The sequence below is a fragment of the Oncorhynchus gorbuscha genome, linkage group LG25 (genome assembly GCF_021184085.1).
Source record: "Oncorhynchus gorbuscha isolate QuinsamMale2020 ecotype Even-year linkage group LG25, OgorEven_v1.0, whole genome shotgun sequence".
NCBI lineage: Eukaryota > Metazoa > Chordata > Actinopteri > Salmoniformes > Salmonidae > Oncorhynchus > Oncorhynchus gorbuscha.
In genome coordinates, this window is record NC_060197.1 from 49,522,975 (window position 1) to 49,544,835 (window position 21,861).

The window sequence follows — 21,861 nt, forward strand, 5'->3', positions numbered from 1 at the left end:
ATGAGCAGTGTGTATTAAAGGGATGACCACTGTGTGTATTAAAGGGATGACCACAGTGTGTATTAAAGGGATGAGCAGTGTGTATTAAAGGGATGAGCACAGTGTGTATTAAAGGGATGAGCAGTGTGTATTAAAGGGATGACCACTGTGTGTATTAAAGGGATGACCACAGTGTGTATTAAAGGGATGAGCAGTGTGTATTAAAGGGATGAGCACAGTGTGTATTAAAGGGATGAGCAGTGTGTATTAAAGGGATGACCACTGTGTGTATTAAAGGGATGACCACAGTGTGTATTAAAGGGATGACCACAGTGTGTATTAAAGGGATGACCACAGTGTGTATTAAAGGGATGAGCACAGTGTGTATTAAAGGGATGAGCAGTGTGTATTAAAGGGATGACCACAGTGTGTATTAAAGGGATGACCACAGTGTCTTAAAGGTGGTGTGCAGTAGAACAATACACTCTTAGAAATAAGGTATTGTTCCCTGGGGTAAAAAAGAACATCAGAATAGAGGTACACATAATGGTCTCACATTTTGCTACCTTTTAGGGTACATGTGCAGATAAAAAGTATAATGGTATGTTTTAAGGGTGCATGTGCAGATAAAGAGAATGCTTGTATGTTTTAAGGGTACATGTACAGATAAAGAGTATAATGGTATATTTTCAGGAACATGTGCAGATAAAAAGTATAATTGCACCTTAAGGGTACAAGTGCAGAAAAAATACTAAAATCCTGTTTTCACTTTGTCATTATGGGGTATTGTGTGTAGATTGATTAGGAAAACTTGAACTTCATCCATTTTAGAATAATGCTGCAATGTAACAAAATGTGGAACGGGTCAAGGGGTCTGAATACTTTCCCAATGCACTGTGCATTTCTGTTACCCAGGGTACGAACATATTTTGGGGACCCTCAATACCCACTATAAGGTACAATGACACCCTAAATGGAAAAAAGCATGCATTTGTACCTGTGGAGAAAGGTACTCTCTGAGGTATGAACTGGGATACAATTATGTACCTATAACCAAAAGTACAAAGGAGGACCTCAGTAACAACCAGTTGTACCCCTTTAGGATCTAAACCTTTATTTCTGACTTCACTTCAGATTCTCCTTCTACATAGTATTATCTTTGTTTGTCCTTCCTGTCCTCCTTTTCACTCCTCTGCTTTTCATCTCATTTTTCCCATTCTCTATCTCTCCATCTCTTGGTTCCTTTTTATTTCTCTCCATCTCTCTCACTCCCTCGTTTCGCTCCGTCTCTCTTTATGCGAGAGCCTCCTTCTTGGGTCGGGGTTTGTTTCCCAGGAGAGCGTCCATCTCTGCTACGGTCTGAGGGGAAAGCTGGGAGAGGACCTGAAGGAGACCAGGGTGGATGGGGGAAACGGGGAAGAGAGAGCAGAGGGAAGGAGAGAGTGTGGATGAGGTGATCTTCATAAATAATAACATCAGATTACTCTACTGGACTATACATCACATCTATACATCACATCTATACATCTCATCTACACATCTATACATCATACCTATACATCACATCTATACATCACATCTACTGGGTTTTACATAACATTGTATCAGTAATACTGGACTATACATCACATCTATACATCTATACATCACATCTATACATCACATCTATACATCACATCTATACATCTATACATCACATCTATACATCACAACTATACATCACATCTACTGGGTTTTACATAACATTGTATCAGTAATACTGGACTATACATCACATCTATACATCACATCTATACATCTATACATCACATCTATACATCACATCTATACATCACATCTATACATCTATACATCACATCTATACATCACATCTATACATCACATCTATACATCTATACATCACATCTATACATCACATCTATACATCACATCTATACATCACATCTATACATCACATCTATACATCACATCTATACATCTATACATCACATCTATACATCACAACTATACATCACATCTATACATCTATACATCACATCTATACATCACAACTATACATCACATCTATACATCTATACATCACATCTATACATCTATACATCACATCTATACATCACATCTATACATCTATACATCACATCTATACATCACATCTATACATCACATCTATACATCACATCTATACATATATACATCACATCTATACATCTCATCTATACATCACATCTATACATCACATCTATACATCACATCTATACATCACATCTATACATCACATCTATACATCACATCTATACATCACATCTATACATCACATCTATACATCACATCTATACATCTCATCTACACATCTATACATCACATCTATACATCACATCTATACATCTATACATCATACCTATACATCACATCTATACATCACATCTACTGGGTTTTACATAACATTGTATCAGTAATACTGGACTATACATCACATCTATACATCACATCTATACATCTATACATCACATCTATACATCACATCTATACATCACATCTATACATCTATACATCACATCTATACATCACAACTATACATCACATCTACTGGGTTTTACATAACATTGTATCAGTAATACTGGACTATACATCACATCTATACATCACATCTATACATCTCATCTACACATCTATACATCATACCTATACATCACATCTATACATCACATCTACTGGGTTTTACATAACATTGTATCAGTAATACTGGACTATACATCACATCTATACATCACATCTATACATCTATACATCACATCTATACATCACATCTATACATCACATCTATACATCTATACATCACATCTATACATCACAACTATACATCACATCTATACATCTATACATCACATCTATACATCTATACATCACATCTATACATCACATCTATACATCTATACATCACATCTATACATCACATCTATACATCACATCTATACATCTATACATCACATCTATACATCACAACTATACATCTATACATCACAACTATACATCACAACTATACATCTATACATAACATCTATACATCACATCTATACATCACAACTATACATCACGTCTATACATCTATACATCACATCTATACATCACATCTATACATCACAACTATACATCACACCTATACATCACATCTATACATCACAACTATACATCATGTCTATACATCTATACATCACATCTATACATCACATCTATATATCACATCTATACATCACATCTATACATCTATACATCACAACTATACATCACATCTATACATCACATCTACTGGGTTTTACATAACATTGTATCAGTAATACTGGACTATACATCACATCTATACATCACATCTATACATCACATCTATACATCACATCTATACATCACATCTATACATCTATACATCACATCTATACATCACAACTATACATCACACCTATACATCTATACATCACATCTATACATCACAACTATACATCACATCTATACATCTATACATCACATCTATACATCTATACATCACATCTATACATCACATCTATACATCTATACATCACATCTATACATAACATCTATACATCACAACTATACATCATGTCTATACATCTATACATCACATCTATACATCACATCTATACATCACATCTATACATCTATACATCACATCTATACATCACAACTATACATCACAACTATACATCTATACATAACATCTATACATCACAACTATACATAATGTCTATACATCTATACATCACATCTATACATCACATCTATACATCACAACTATACATCACACCTATACATCACATCTATACATCACAACTATACATCATGTCTATACATCTATACATCACATCTATACATCACATCTATACATCACATCTATACATCACATCTATACATCTATACATCACAACTATACATCACATCTATACATCACATCTACTGGGTTTTACATAACATTGTATCAGTAATACTGGACTATACATCACATCTATACATCACATCTATACATCACATCTATACATCACATCTATACATCACATCTATACATCACATCTATACATCACAACTATACATCACATCTATACATCTATACATCACATCTATACATCACAACTATACATCACATCTATACATCTATACATCACATCTATACATCTATACATCACATCTATACATCACATCTATACATCTATACATCACATCTATACATAACATCTATACATCACAACTATACATCATGTCTATACATCTATACATCACATCTATACATCACATCTATACATCACATCTATACATCTATACATCACATCTATACATAACATCTATACATCACAACTATACATCACATCTATACATCTATACATCACATCTATACATCTATACATCACATCTATACATCACAACTATACATCATGTCTATACATCTATACATCACATCTATACATCACATCTATACATCACATCTATACATCTATACATCTATACATCACAACTATACATAACATCTATACATCACATCTATACATCACAACTATACATCACATCTATACATCACAACTATACATCACATCTATACATCACAACTACATGTACAAAATAACTTGACTAACCTGTACCCCCGCACATTGACAGGTACCGGTACCCCGTGTATATAGCCTGGCTATTTTTGTTTTATTGTGTTGCTTGTTAATTGTTTAGTCAGTAAATCTTTTCTAACTCTATTTCTTGAACTGCAGTGTTGTTTAAGGGCTTGTGAATAAGCATTTCACGGTAAGGTCTACACCTGTTGTTTTGATTTGAGTGGTGTGTGTTACCCTGATACAGCCGAGGTTCTCTTGCAGCTGGTCTGTGTTGGTGATCCCCAGGAGAACACAGCTGACCCTCTCACTACGCAGACACCAGGCTGGGGAGTGAGAGAGAGAGAGAGAGAGAGAGAGAGAGAGAGAGAGAGAGAGAGAGACAGACAGACAGACAGACAGACAGACAGACAGACAGACAGACAGACAGACAGACAGACAGACAGACAGACAGACAGACAGACAGACAGACAGACAGACAGACAGACAGACAGACAGACAGACAGACAGACAGACAGAAATCAAGAGACAGGCAGGCAGACAGACAATGAGACAGAGAGACAGACAAAGAAACAGAGAAACATATTGAGAGAAAGACAGAGAAAGGCAAAGAGACAGACAGACAGAGAGACAGACAGACAGACAGACAGACAGACAGACAGACAGACAGACAGACAGACAGACAGACAGACAGACAGACAGACAGACAGACAGACAGACAGACAGACAGACAGACAGACAGACAGACAGACAGACAGACAGACAGACAGAGATTGAGACAGAGATTGAGACAGACAAACAGAGAGATAGACAGAGACAGATGAGAGGCAGGCAGACAGACAGGCAGAGAGACAGACAGAGAGACAGACAAAGAGAAAGACATAGAGAAAGACAGACAGACAGACAGACAGACAGACAGACAGACAGACAGACAGACAGACAGACAGACAGACAGACAGACAGACAGACAGACAGACAGACAGACAGACAAAGAGAAAGACATAGAGAAAGACAGACAGACAGAGACAGACAGACAGACAGACAGACAGACAGACAGACAGACAGACAGACAGACAGGCAGAGAGACAGACAGAGAGACAGACAAAGAGAAAGACATAGAGAAAGACAGACAGAGACAGAGAGAGAGACAGACACAGACAGACAGACAGACAGACAGACAGACAGACAGACAGACAGACAGACAGACAGACAGACAGACAGACAGACAGACAGACAGACAGACAGACAGACAGACAGACAGAGAGACAGACAGAGAGACAGACAAAGAGAAAGACATAGAGAAAGACAGACAGAGACAGAGAGAGAGACAGACAGACAGACAGACAGACAGACAGACAGACAGACAGACAGACAGACAGACAGAGAGACAGACAGAGAGACAGACAAAGAGAAAGACATAGAGAAAGACAGACAGAGACAGAGAGAGAGACAGACAGACAGACAGACAGACAGACAGACAGGCAGAGAGACAGACAGAGAGACAGACAAAGAGAAAGACATAGAGAAAGACAGACAGAGACAGACAGACAGACAGACAGACAGACAGACAGACAGACAGACAGACAGACAGACAGACAGACAGACAGACAGACAGACAGACAGACAGACAGAAGAAAAGTGAAGGGAGGAAGATATCAATTGACTAACAGTTGTGAAAATATTAACTAATAATAATTCCAGAATGATGAATGAACAAACTGAATACAGTTTACACACACAGTTCACCCAGACACACACAGTTCACCCAGACACACACAGTTCACCCAGACACACACAGTTCACCCAGACACACACAGTTCACCCAGACACACACAGTTCACCCAGACACACACAGTTCACCCAGACACACACAGTTCACCCAGACACACACAGTTCACCCAGACACACACAGTTCACCCAGACACACACGCACAAGTGCTGAGCAATTTGTACAATTGTAAAAAATATGTTACTTAAGATCAATAATGTTTTGTTGTATTTTTTAACATTAAATGCACTATGCATTATGTGGGCTGAATGCTGTAACACAGAATAAAACAATTAACCTATTGACGCACTGCTGCATCAATCTAACTAACATAATAAAATATTCCCAGTCTAAATCCGTCAGTTTAAACTAGAGATATCTGTTGTTTAGCGTGGGCTGTGTCTCAGTCCACAGCGTCCTCCTGTCGCACCACCCGATCTTCTGTGGAAAGTGGCAGAGCTACAGAACGGTTTGTCAGACCAGGAGACATCCCGGAAATACCAACGGTTTGTCAGACCAGGAGACATCCCGGAAATACCAAACGGTTTGGGCCACAAAGCGAACGGTTTGTGCTACGACCCCCACAAGTGTCTAAAGGTAACCCAAATTAATGGAAGTATGGAGGCAGTTTTGTGCCAATAAAAATAAGCGGTTAAAATGTGTTAAAAATATATATATATATTTCCTGCACTTTCTTATATTTCCTAGATACAGGACAGACACTTCAAAAACCTTATTCCTTATGGTTTATTTTTTGACTGTCTATTTTACATTTATGAATTGTTATTCAATGCGTTCTATGGGCTATAGTAGTAAAGGCCAAATTCAATATTTTATCAAATAAAAAAATGTGATAGCTAAGGCGTCCTAAAATTCCAAAACAAGCCGTTAAGGATAGCCAAGGCTAGCTTTTTCAAGCAGAAACATTACGTAGCACAAACTTCAAAAAGTTCTGGGATACTGTAAAGTTCTGGGATACTGTAAAGTTCTGGGATACTGTAAAGTTCTGGGATACTGTAAAGTTCTGGGATACTGTAAAGTTCTGGGATACTGTAAAGTTCTGGGATACTGTAAAGTTCTGGGATACTGTAAAGGAGAATAAGAGCACTTCCTCCCAGCTGCCCACTGCATTGAGACTAGGAAACACTGTCACCAATGATAAATCCATGATAATTGAGAATTTCTATAAGCATTTTTCTACGGCTGGCCATACTTTCCACCTGGCTACCCCTACCCCGATCAACAGCCCTGCACCCCCTGCAGCAACTCGCCCAAGTCTCCCACATTTCTCCTTCACCCAAATCCAGACAGCTGATGTTCTGAAAGAGCTGCAAAATCAGGACCCCTACAAATCAGCCAGACTAGATAATCTGGACTCTCTCTTTCTAAAATGATCTGGCGAAATTGTTGCAACCCCTATTACCAGCCTGTTCAACCTCTCTTTTGTATCGTCTGAGATTCCCAAAGATTGGAAAGATGCCGCGGTCATCCCCCTCTTCAAAGGAGGAGACACTCTTGACCCAAACTGCTACAGACGTATATCTATCCTACCCTGCCTTTCTAAGGTCTTCCCAAGGAGCACTGTGCAAGCGATAATATTGAAATGGAAGGAGTATCAGACCACTGCAAATCTACCAAGACCTGGCCGTCCCTCTAAACTTTCAGCTCATACAAGGAGAAGACTGATCAGAGATGCAGCCAAGAGGCCCATGATCACTCTGGATGAACTGCAGAGATCTATAGCTGAGGTGGGAGACTCTGTCCATAGGACAACAATCAGTCATATATTGCACAAATCTGGCCTTTATGGAAGAGTTGCAAGAAGAAAGCCATTTCTTAAAGATATCCATAAAAAGTGTTGTTTAAAGTTTGCCACAAACCACCTGGGAGACACACCAAACATGTGGAAGAAGGTGCTCTGGACAGATGAAACCAAAATTGAACTTTTTGGCAACAATGCAAAACGTTATGTTTGGCGTAAAAGCAACACAGCTCATCACCCTGAACACACCATCCCCACTGTCAAACATGGTGGTGGCAGCATCATGGTTTGGGCCTGCTTTTCTTCAGCAGGGACAGGGAAGATGGTTAAAATTGATGGGAAGATGGATGGAGCCAAATACAGGACCATTCTGGGAGAAAACCTGATGGAGTCTGTAAAAGACCTGAGACTGGGACGGAGATTTGTCTTCCAACAAGACAATGATCCAAAACATAAAGCAAAATCTACAATGCAATAGTTCAAAAATAAACATATCCAGGTGTTAGAATGGCCAAGTCAAAGTCCAGACCTGAATCCAATCGAGAATCTGTGGAAAGAACTGAAAACTGCTGTTCACAAATGCTCTCCATCCAACCTCACTGAGCTCGAGCTGTTTTGCAAGGAGGAATGGGAAAAAAATGTAGTCTCTCGATGTGCAAAACTGATAGTAATATCGACTTACTGCTGTAATCGCAGCAAAAGGTGGCGCTACAAAGTATTAACTTAAGGGGGCTGAATAATTTTGCACGCCCAATTTGTCAGTTTTTGATTTGTTAAAAAAGTTTGAAATATCCAATAAATGTCGTTCCACTTCATGACTGTGTCCCACTTGTTGTTGATTCTTCACAAAAAAATACAGTTTTTTATCTTTATGTTTGAAGCCTGAAATGTGGCAAAAGGTCGCAAAGTTCAAGGGGGCCGAATACCTTCGCAAGGCACTGTATGTATATATTGGGTATATGTATATGTGTGTATTTGGGTATATGTTGTGTATATGTATATATTGGGTATATGTATATGTATATTTTGGGTATATGTATATGTGTGTATTGGGTATATGTTGTGTATATATATATATATGTATATATTGGGTATATGTATATGTTGTGTATTGGGTATATGTTGTGTATTTGTATATATTGGGTATATGTATAAGTATATTTTTGGTATATGTGTGTATTGGGTATATGTATATGTATATATTGGGTATATGTTGTGTATATGTATATGTATATATTGGGTATATGTATATGTTGTGTATTGGGTATATGTTGTGTATTTGTATATGTATATATTGGGTATATGTTGTGTATATATATATATATATATATATATATTGGGTATATGTATAAGTATATTTTTGGTATATGTGTGTATTGGGTATATGTATATGTATATATTGGGTATATGTTGTGTATATGTATATATTGGGTATATGTATAAGTATATTTTTGGTATATGTGTGTATTGGGTATATGTATATGTATATATTGGGTATATGTTGTGTATATGTATATATTGGGTATATGTATATGTTGTGTATTGGGAATATGTTGTGTATTTGTATATATATATATTGGGTATATGTATAAGTATATTTTTGGTATATGTGTGTATTGGGTATATGTATATGTATATATTGGGTATATGTTGTGTATATGTATATGTATATATTGGGTATATGTATATGTATGTATTGGGTATATGTTGTGTGTATGTATATGTATATATTGGGTATATGTATATGTGTGTATTGGGTATATGTTGTGTGTATGTATATGTATATATTGGGTATATGTATATGTGTGTATTGGGTATATGTTGTGTGTATGTGTTTGTATATATTGAGTATATGTATATGTATATATTGGGTATATGTATGTGTATATATTTGGTATATATATGTGTATATATTGGGTAAATGTTGTGTATTATTGCACTAAGAGCTAAAACATTACGCAGTTAGATCTGATCTCTAGAGAAACTGTGCAATTAAAATAAAGAAAGAAAAACACTATGGAATTCAAATAATTCAAGGACATTAGTCAATTAGTTGTTTAAAACCCCCCAATTATGACTTTTTCTGTGAATTGCTCAGCACTAACACACCCAAACACAGAGACACACACCACAATACCTTACCTATAGCGAGTTGAGATAGGGTGCAGTTCATCCGATCAGCCAGAGGGAGGAGCTCTTTGATCTTGGCCAGCTGTTTCTGTCCCTCCTCACTGAATATTCGATCCTTCATCCACACATAGCCCTGCAAACACACACACACACACACACACACACACACACACACACACACACACACACACACACACACACACACACACACACACACACACACACACACACACACACACACACACACACACACACACACACACACACACACACACATAGTTTGTATAACCGGGCTTATTGATGTCTGGTAATAGACAGCCATATTGGTGTTGTCTCAGAGAATGGATGAATTCTACTGCAGGTTAGTTTATATGAAATGTCCAGCGGTATTAATACAGCCTCCAGCTACAGTTCCAGCTCCCTTTATTCTCTCTCTCTCTCTCAGAGAATGTGAACCCTAGGACCATGCCTCAGGACTACCTGGCCTGATGACTCCTTGCTGTCCCCAGTCCACCTGGTCGTGCTGCTGCCCCCGTTTCAACTGTTCTGCCTGCGGCTATGGAACCCTGACCTGTTAACCGGATGTGCTACCTGTCCCAGACCTGCTGTTTTCAACTCTCTAGAGACAGCAGGTGTGGTAGAGATACTCCTAATGATCGGCTATGAAAAGCCAACTGACATTTACTCCTGAGGTGCTGACCTGTTGCACCCTCGACAACTACTGTGATTATTATTATTTGACCATGCTGGTCATTTATGAACGTTTGAACATCTTGGCCATGTTCTGTTATAATCTCCACCCGGCACAGCCAGAAGAGGACTGGCCACTCCACAGAGCCTGGTTCCTCTCTAGGTTTCTTCCTAGGTTTCGGCCTTTCTAGGGAGTGTTTGTAGTTTTAGGCTGAGTTTCTGTACAGCACTTTGAGATATCAGCTGATGTAAGAAGGGCTTTATAAATAAATTTGACTGATTTGTTCCAATTTGACTGATCTGGTCCAGAAATCTTAAAATACCATAAAAACATATTTGTAAAAAATAAGAAAGTGTGTGTGTGTGTTGGTACGTGCGGGTTGTTGTGTCTGTACCTTCATGGCAGCTCTAGAGTCTTCAGGAACTCCGTCGTTGTATTTCCCTGATATCAGACCCCCAGCTAGAGGGGACCACGTCATCACTCCTACACCTGAGAACAGATAGTTACTAATGGCTCTATTGAATCTGTAACCCTGATATCAGACCCCCAGCTAGAGGGGACCACGTCATCACTCCTACACCTGAGAACAGATAGTTACTAATGGCTCTATTGAATCTGTAACCCTGATATCAGACCTCCAGCTAGAGGGGACCACGTCATCACTCCTACACCTGAGAACAGATAGTTACTAATGGCTCTATTCAATCTGTAACCCTGATATCAGACCCCCAGCTAGAGGGGACCACGTCATCACTCCTACACCTGAGAACAGATAGTTACTAATGGCTCTATTCAATCTGTAACCCTGATATCAGACCCCCAGCTAGAGGGGACCACGTCATCACTCCTACACCTGAGAACAGATAGTTACTAATGGCTCTATTCAATCTGTAACCCTGATATCAGACCCCCAGCTAGAGGGGACCACGTCATCACTCCTACACCTGAGAACAGATAGTTACTAATGGCTCTATTGAATCTGTAACCCTGATATCAGACCCCCAGCTAGAGGGGACCACGTCATCACTCCTACACCTGAGAACAGATAGTTACTAATGGCTCTATTGAATCTGTAACCCTGATATCAGACCTCCAGCTAGAGGGGACCACGTCATCACTCCTACACCTGAGAACAGATAGTTACTAATGGCTCTATTCAATCTGTAACCCTGATATCAGACCCCCAGCTAGAGGGGACCACGTCATCACTCCTACACCTGAGAACAGATAGTTACTAATGGCTCTATTGAATCTGTAACCCTGATATCAGACCTCCAGCTAGAGGGGACCACGTCATCACTCCTACACCTGAGAACAGATAGTTACTAATGGCTCTATTCAATCTGTAACCCTGATATCAGACCTCCAGCTAGAGGGGACCACGTCATCACTCCTACACCTGAGAACAGATAGTTACTAATGGCTCTATTGAATCTGTAACCCTGATATCAGACCTCCAGCTAGAGGGGACCACGTCATCACTCCTACACCTGAGAACAGATAGTTACTAATGGCTCTATTCAATCTGTAACCCTGATATCAGACCTCCAGCTAGAGGGGACCACGTCATCACTCCTACACCTGAGAACAGATAGTTACTAATGGCTCTATTCAATCTGTAACCCTGATATCAGACCCCCAGCTAGAGGGGACCACGTCATCACTCCTACACCTGAGAACAGATAGTTACTAATGGCTCTATTCAATCTGTAACCCTGATATCAGACCCCCAGCTAGAGGGGACCACGTCATCACTCCTACACCTGAGAACAGATAGTTACTAATGGCTCTATTCAATCTGTAACCCTGATATCAGACCCCCAGCTAGAGGGGACCACGTCATCACTCCTACACCTGAGAACAGATAGTTACTAATGGCTCTATTCAATCTGTAACCCTGATATCAGACCCCCAGCTAGAGGGGACCACGTCATCACTCCTACACCTGAGAACAGATAGTTACTAATGGCTCTATTCAATCTGTAACCCTGATATCAGACCCCCAGCTAGAGGGGACCACGTCATCACTCCTACACCTGAGAACAGATAGTTACTAATGGCTCTATTCAATCTGTAACCCTGATATCAGACCCCCAGCTAGAGGGGACCACGTCATCACTCCTACACCTGAGAACAGATAGTTACTAATGGCTCTATTCAATCTGTAACCCTGATATCAGACCCCCAGCTAGAGGGGACCACGTCATCACTCCTACACCTGAGAACAGATAGTTACTAATGGCTCTATTCAATCTGTAACCCTGATATCAGACCTCCAGCTAGAGGGGACCACATCATCACTCCTACACCTGAGAACAGATAGTTACTAATGGCTCTATTCAATCTGTAACCCTGATATCAGACCTCCAGCTAGAGGGGACCACGTCATCACTCCTACACCTGAGAACAGATAGTTACTAATGGCTCTATTCAATCTGTAACCCTGATATCAGACCTCCAGCTAGAGGGGACCACGTCATCACTCCTACACCTGAGAACAGATAGTTACTAATGGCTCTATTCAATCTGTAACCCTGATATCAGACCTCCAGCTAGAGGGGACCACGTCATCACTCCTACACCTGAGAACACATAGTTACTAATGGCTCTATTGAATCTGTAACCCTGATATCAGACCCCCAGCTAGAGGGGACCACGTCATCACTCCTACACCTGAGAACAGATAGTTACTAATGGCTCTATTCAATCTGTAACCCTGATATCAGACCTCCAGCTAGAGGGGACCACGTCATCACTCCTACACCTGAGAACAGATAGTTACTAATGGCTCTATTCAATCTGTAACCCTGATATCAGACCTCCAGCTAGAGGGGACCACGTCATCACTCCTACACCTGAGAACAGATAGTTACTAATGGCTCTATTGAATCTGTAACCCTGATATCAGACCCCCAGCTAGAGGGGACCACGTCATCACTCCTACACCTGAGAACAGATAGTTACTAATGGCTCTATTGAATCTGTAACCCTGATATCACACCTCCAGCTAGAGGGGACCACGTCATCACTCCTACACCTGAGAACAGATAGTTACTAATGGCTCTATTCAATCTGTAACCCTGATATCAGACCTCCAGCTAGAGGGGACCACGTCATCACTCCTACACCTGAGAACAGATAGTTACTAATGGCTCTATTGAATCTGTAACCCTGATATCAGACCCCCAGCTAGAGGGGACCACGTCATCACTCCTACACCTGAGAACAGATAGTTACTAATGGCTCTATTCAATCTGTAACCCTGATATCAGACCTCCAGCTAGAGGGGACCACGTCATCACTCCTACACCTGAGAACAGATAGTTACTAATGGCTCTATTCAATCTGTAACCCTGATATCAGACCCCCAGCTAGAGGGGACCACATCCTCTATCCTACACCTGAGATTAAGGCTGCAATGTGTAACTTTTTGGGTGACCGGCCAAATTCACATAGAAATGTGAGTAATAGATCTGTCATTCTCATTGAAAGGAAGTCTAAGAAGCGGTTGATATGTTCTATTTTTGCTATTTCTATGCTGAAATGTCATTTTTGCCTCTTTTAATTTCGGTTTTGCACACCAGCTTCAAACTGTTGAAAATACAATATTTTTGGATATTGAAAATACATTTCTCAACGGTTTAGTAGGTACAATGATTCTCTTCACCAGTGGTTCCCAAACGTTTTATAGTCCTGTACCCATTTCAACCTCCAGCTGCGTACCCCCTCTAGCACCAGGGTCACCTGTACCCCCTCTAGCACCCCCGGCTCAGCTGTACCCCCTCTAGCACCAGGGTCAGCTGTACCCCCTCTAGCACCAGGGTCAGCTGTACCCCCTCTAGCACCAGGGTCAGCTGTACCCCCTCTAGCACCAGGGTCAGCTGTACCCCCTCTAGCACCAGGGTCAGCTGTACCCCCTCTAGCACCAGGGTCAGCTCACTCTCAAATGTTGTTTTTTGCCATCATTGTAAGCCTGCCACACACACACACACACACACACACACACACACACACACACACACACACACACACACACACACACACACACACACACACACACACACACACACACACACACACACACACACACACACACACACACACACACACACACACACTATAAGATACATTTCTTAAACAGAAGAATGAGTGTGAGTTCGTCACAACCTCGTGGGAAGTGACGAAGAGCTCTTATAGACCAGGGCACAAATAATAATAAAATAATAATCAATAATTTTGCTCTTTATTTAGCCGTCTTACATATAAAACCTTATTTGATGAAAATTGTGAATCACCACAGGTTAATGAGAAGGGAATGCTTGAAAGGATGCAACTCTGCAACGTTGGCTTGTATTGGAGAGAGTCTCAGTCTTAAATCATTTTCCACACACAGTCTGTGCCTGTATTAAGTTAGTGAGTACCGAGAATCCACTCTCACATAGGTACGTGGTTACAAAGGACATCAGTGTCTTAGCAGCGCAGTTTGCCAAGGCAGGATACTCTGAGCGCAGCCCTACCCAGACATCTGGCAGCGGCTTCTGATTTAATTACATTTTCACATAACTGCTTGCTGCAATTCCGATGAGGCTCTCTTGTTCAGATATTGATAAGTGGTCTGGAGGCAGGGCATGAAAGGGATAACGAATCCAGTTGTATGTGTCATCCGTTTCTGTCATCCGTTTCAGGAAAGTACCTGCGTAATTGAGCACCCAACTCACTCAGGTGCTTCGCTACATCACATTTGACATTGTCCCTAAGCTTGAGTTAATTTGCACACAAAAAATCATACAATGATGGAAAGACCTGTGTGTTGTCCTTGTTAATGAAGACAGAGAAGAGCTCCAACTTCTTAATCATAACCTCAATATGATCCCGCACGTTCAATGTAGTTGAAGAGTCCCTGTAATCCTAGATTCAGATCACTCTGTGAAGAGGACTGGTCGAAGCTGGGATGAACCAATTTGAACAGTTAAGTTGTCTGCCCGTCTGTGCTAGCAATGGTTCCCATTCTGTAATGTAGTTAGCTACTCATTAAGATGCTATGGTTGATTTAGTAAGTGGTGAATGTGGGTAGTTATTAGCTACCCACAGTCCAGGTGAGAGAAAAACATCACCCAGAAAGGCCAGTCGTGTGAGAAACTCGTCATCATCAAGCGGTCAGACAAAGTGAACATTATGGTCAGTAAAGAAACCTTTGAGCTCCTCAATTCAAAAAGACGCGTCAATACTTTCCCCCTTGATAACCTCTGTATGTTGTAAAAGTGAAACCCCACCTCTTTAAGGAATACCTAGGATAGGATAAGTAATCCTTCTCACCCCCCCCCCTTTAAGATTTAGATGCACTATTGTAAAGTGACTGTTCTACTGGATGTCATAAGGTGAATGCACCAATTTGTAGGGATATAACCTCTCTCTCTCTACTATAACAGTCTATGGTGATTGGACTGAGAGGGATATAACCTCTCTCTCTCTACTATAACAGTCTATGGTGATTGGACTGAGAGGGATACAGTATAACCTCTCTATCTCTACTATAACAGTCTATGGTGATTGGACTGAGAGGATGTAAACACAGACAGCTTGCAGCTACGTCATTTAACATGTGATTCATTCACCATTGTTAAAGTGAATTATCTGTCTTTCATATTTTTATTTGTTTGTGCTAAAGAGATCCACTGTTGTGTGTGTGTGTACAGTACCTATCTTGTGGTATAGTTCAGGTAGCTGGACCTCCACCTTGTCTCTGTGGTAGTAGTGGTATTCTGCCTGCTCACACACTGGAGGGATGAGGTTGAACTGCCGCGCTACTGAGTATGCCTCCTACACACACACACACACACACACACACACACACACACACACACACACACACACACACACACACACACACACACACACACACACACACACACACACACACACACACACACACACACACACACACACACACACAGACAGGGTTAGGGTTAAGGTTAGTTTTAGTTTTAGGGTTAGTTTTAGGGTTAGGGTTAGGTTTAGGGTTAGGGTTAGTGTGAGGTTCAGGGTTAGGGTTAAGAGGGCTTATGTTTATGTTGGTATCAAACCTTGGGTTGCACGGGCCTTTTGCAACTTTCTGCCCTGTTTCTATATTGTACATTGGACCTGTCTGGTGAGGAGAACATGAGAGACAGAGAGCTACGAGGGGTCACCCATAACAGTTCAATAACAGGAGGATTGTTGAATTATTGATAAAGTGCTGAGGATAAAAAGGTTTAACTTTAAAACAAATAAAAACACATAAAAACTGGATCGATTAAATAAACAAATAATTAAGTACTTAATTGGAATCCCCCAAGGGATGAATGTATTAAGGTTAAGGTTGGGGTTAAGGTTAGGGTTAAGGTTAGGGTTAAGGGTTAAGGTTAAGGTCAGGGTTAGAGTTAAGGTTAGGGTTCAGGTTAGGGTTAAGGGTTAAGGTTAGGGTTAAGGTTAGGGTTAAGGTTAAGGGTTAAGGTTAGGGTTAAGGTTAGGGTTATGGTTAGGGTTAAGGTTAAGGTTAAGGTTAAGGTTAAGGGTTAAGGTTAGGGTTAAGGGTTAAGGTTAGGGTTAGGGTTATAGTTGAGGTTAAGGCTTAAGGTTAGGGTTAAGGTTAGGGTTAAGGTTAGGGTTAAGGTTAAGGGTTAAGGTTAGGGTTAGGGTTAAGGGTTAAGGGTTAAGGTTAGGGTTAAGGTTAAGGGTTAAGGTTAAGGTTAGGGTTAAGGTTAGGGTTAAGGGTTAGGGTTAAGGTTAGGGTTAGGGTTAAGTGTTAAGGTTAGGGTTAAGGTTAGGGTTAAGGTTAAGGTTAAGGTTAAGGGTTAAGGTTAGGGTTAAGGTTAAGGTTAGGGTTAAGGTTAAGGTTAAGGTTAAGGTTAGAGTTAAGGTGGTCCTTCTGTAGCTCAGTTGGTAGAGCATGGCGCTTGTAACGCCAGGGTAGTGGGTTCGATCCCCGGGACCACCCATACGTAGAATGTATGCACACATGACTGTAAGTCGCTTTGGATAAAAGCGTCTGCTAAATGGCATATATTTATATTATGTTAATGGTTAGGGTTAAGGTTAAGGGGAAAATAAGCTGTTACCCGCAAGCAGTACAGCGGGCACTTAGACAATTACCCTTCTCATTCTATGAATCTCCAGTAAAAACCAAGGTATCATTTTAATACATTGTCAAAATAGATTGATTGGTACCAGAAAACTCCAAACTGGTCACCAGACGGCCTACATTCCCATCAAAGTATAAAACAGTTGGTGCTAAGTGCCTTTGTCAGGGACTTTAGTCAATCTCCTTGAGACCGATGGGGGTGTGCCCAATTTTGTAATCCACCTTTTCTCTGCTGCCAATCTTCGACTCAAGGCCAGAGATAGATATGTGCTCTTTTCCATGTGTACGAAAGTGGATATATATATTTCTGACTTGTGGATTTCTGATTTTATCTCTCTATGCAATACATGTTTTGTTTGAGACGTTTCAGTAATTGATATTTGGGTTCTCCTACATACAGTCTGTAACAGTCTGTCACATAGACCAGATTGGAGGACTCCAGCTGGAAGTTCTGCCAAACCGGAGCCCCCATTGCCATATATTTATTTTTCAGGTATTGGATATATCTAAAATGAGGGTTAACTTGCGCTTTCCCATTACCCAAGGAAACATTCACCAATATGTCTGAGGTTCTTGTTTCTCCTAAATGCTGAAATTAATTTGGATGGCTTCCATGGTTAAAATCGATTCTGTCTCCTCAAAATGTTTCTTAACAATAGAGTTAAGCTTCATTGAGGGTTTTGAAAAATTTGACACAAATGCAATAATGTCCCACTCATAGGACTGGCCAGGAGGTTCCTGACACTCCAGGCCACTCTTTACCTCTTTACTCACCTGACTGGCCAGGAGGTTCCCCACACTCCAGGTCACTCTTTACCTCTTTACTCACCTGACTGGCCAGGAGGTTCCTGACACTCCAGGCCACTCTTTACCTCTTTACTCACCTGACTGGCCAGGAGGTTCCCCACACTCCAGGTCACTCTTTACCTCTTTACTCACCTGACTGGCCAGGAGGTTCCCCACACTCCAGGCCACTCTTTACCTCTTTACTCACCTGACTGGCCAGGAGGTTCCCCACACTCCAGGTCACTCTTTACCACTTTACTCATTGGACTGCTAGGAGATTCCCTATGCTCCAGGTCCCTCTTTACCACTTTTCTCATTGGACTGCTAGGAGATTCCCTATGCTCCAGGTCCCTCTTTACCACTTTTCTCATTGGACTGCTAGGAGATTCCCTATGCTCCAGGTCCCTCTTTACCACTTTACTCATTGGACTGCTAGGAGATTCCCTATGCTCCAGGTCCCTCTTTACCACTTTACTCATTGGACTGCTAGGAGATTCCCTATGCTCCAGGTCCCTCTTTACCACTTTTCTCATTGGACTGCTAGGAGATTCCCTATGCTCCAGGTCCCTCTTTACCACTTTACTCATTGGACTGCTAGGAGATTCCCTATGCTCCAGGTCCCTCTTTACCACTTTTCTCATTGGACTGCTAGGAGATTCCCTATGCTCCAGGTCCCTCTTTACCACTTTTCTCATTGGACTGCTAGGAGATTCCCTATGCTCCAGGACCCTCTTTACTCATTGGACTGCTAGGAGGTTCCCTATGCTCCAGGTCCCTCTTTACCACTTTTCTCATTGGACTGCTAGGAGATTCCCTATGCTCCAGGTCCCTCTTTACCACTTTTCTCATTGGACTGCTAGGAGATTCCCTATGCTCCAGGTCCCTCTTTACCACTTTTCTCATTGGACTGCTAGGAGATTCCCTATGCTCCAGGTCCCTCTTTACCACTTTTCTCATTGGACTGCTAGGAGATTCCCTATGCTCCAGGTCCCTCTTTACCACTTTACTCATTGGACTGCTAGGAGATTCCCTATGCTCCAGGTCCCTCTTTACCACTTTACTCATTGGACTGCTAGGAGATTCCCTATGCTCCAGGTCCCTCTTTACCAATTTTCTCATTGGACTGCTAGGAGATTCCCTATGCTCCAGGTCCCTCTTTACCACTTTACTCATTGGACTGCTAGGAGGTTCCCCATGATCCAGGTCCCTCTTTACCACTTTTCTCATTGGACTGCTAGGAGGTTCCCTATGCTCCAGGTCCCTCTTTACCACTTTTCTCATTGGACTGCTAGGAGGTTCCCCATGATCCAGGTCCCTCTTTACCACTTTACTCATTGGACTGCTAGGAGATTCCCTATGCTCCAGGTCCCTCTTTACCACTTTTCTCATTGGACTGCTAGGAGATTCCCTATGCTCCAGGTCCCTCTTTACCACTTTACTCATTGGACTGCTAGGAGGTTCCCCATGATCCAGGTCCCTCTTTACCAGTTTTCTCATTGGACTGCTAGGAGGTTCCCTATGCTCCAGGTCCCTCTTTACCACTTTTCTCATTGGACTGCTAGGAGGTTCCCCATGATCCAGGTCCCTCTTTACCACTTTACTCATTGGACTGCTAGGAGATTCCCTATGCTCCAGGTCCCTCTTTACCACTTTTCTCATTGGACTGCTAGGAGATTCCCTATGCTCCAGGTCCCTCTTTACCACTTTTCTCATTGGACTGCTAGGAGGTTCCCCATGATCCAGGTCCCTCTTTACCACTTTTCTCATTGGACTGCTAGGAGATTCCCTATGCTCCAGGTCCCTCTTTACCACTTTTCTCATTGGACTGCTAGGAGATTCCCTATGCTCCAGGTCCCTCTTTACCACTTTTCCCATTGGACTGCTAGGAGATTCCCTATGCTCCAGGTCCCTCTTTACCACTTTTCTCATTGGACTGCTAGGAGGTTCCCCATGATCCAGGTCCCTCTTTACCACTTTTCTCATTGGACTGCTAGGAGATTCCCTATGCTCCAGGTCCCTCTTTACCACTTTTCTCATTGGACTGCTAGGAGGTTCCCCATGATCCAGGTCCCTCTTTACCACTTTACTCATTGGACTGCTAGGAGATTCCCTATGCTCCAGGTCCCTCTTTACCCACTTTTCTCATTGGACTGCTAGGAGGTTCCCCATGATCCAGGTCCCTCTTTACCACTTTTCTCATTGGACTGCTAGGAGATTCCCTATGCTCCAGGTCCCTCTTTACCACTTTTCTCATTGGACTGCTAGGAGATTCCCTATGCTCCAGGTCCCTCTTTACCACTTTTCTCATTGGACTGCTAGGAGATTCCCTATGCTCCAGGTCCCTCTTTACCACTTTACTCATTGGACTGCTAGGAGATTCCCTATGCTCCAGGTCCCTCTTTACCACTTTACTCATTGGACTGCTAGGAGATTCCCTATGCTCCAGGTCCCTCTTTACTCATTGGACTGCTAGGAGATTCCCTATGCTCCAGGACCCTCTTTACTCATTGGACTGCTAGGAGGTTCCCTATGCTCCAGGTCCCTCTTTACCACTTTTCTCATTGGACTGCTAGGAGATTCCCTATGCTCCAGGTCCCACTTTACTCATTGGACTGCTAGGAGGTTCCCCATGATCCAGGACCCTCTTTACTCATTGGACTGCTAGGAGATTCCCTATGCTCCAGGTCCCTCTTTACCACTTTTCTCATTGGACTGCTAGGAGATTCCCTATGCTCCAGGTCCCTCTTTACCACTTTTCTCATTGGACTGCTAGGAGATTCCCTATGCTCCAGGTCCCTCTTTACCACTTTACTCATTGGACTGCTAGGAGGTTCCCCATGATCCAGGTCCCTCTTTACCACTTTTCTCATTGGACTGCTAGGAGGTTCCCTATGCTCCAGGTCCCTCTTTACCACTTTTCTCATTGGACTGCTAGGAGGTTCCCCATGATCCAGGTCCCTCTTTACCACTTTACTCATTGGACTGCTAGGAGATTCCCTATGCTCCAGGTCCCTCTTTACC

The 21,861-nt window shown here is 41.7% G+C and overlaps 1 protein-coding gene across 1 annotated transcript in view; it reads right to left on the reverse strand.

Annotated features, from left to right (window-relative positions):
• Nucleotides 1–1,233: 1,233 nt before the first annotated feature.
• The window catches only part of LOC124013889 (voltage-gated potassium channel subunit beta-2-like), a 116,927-nt gene continuing 96,299 nt past the window's right edge, over nt 1,234–21,861 (reverse strand). The window contains exons 10-14 of the mRNA XM_046328440.1: nt 16,634–16,754; nt 11,329–11,423; nt 10,256–10,376; nt 4,821–4,909; nt 1,234–1,362 (exon numbers count right to left, since the gene is read on the reverse strand). Of these exons, the coding sequence (XP_046184396.1) occupies nt 1,273–1,362; nt 4,821–4,909; nt 10,256–10,376; nt 11,329–11,423; nt 16,634–16,754 (516 nt within the window). The 3' untranslated portion in view covers nt 1,234–1,272. The remainder of the gene's footprint in view (nt 1,363–4,820; nt 4,910–10,255; nt 10,377–11,328; nt 11,424–16,633; nt 16,755–21,861) is intronic.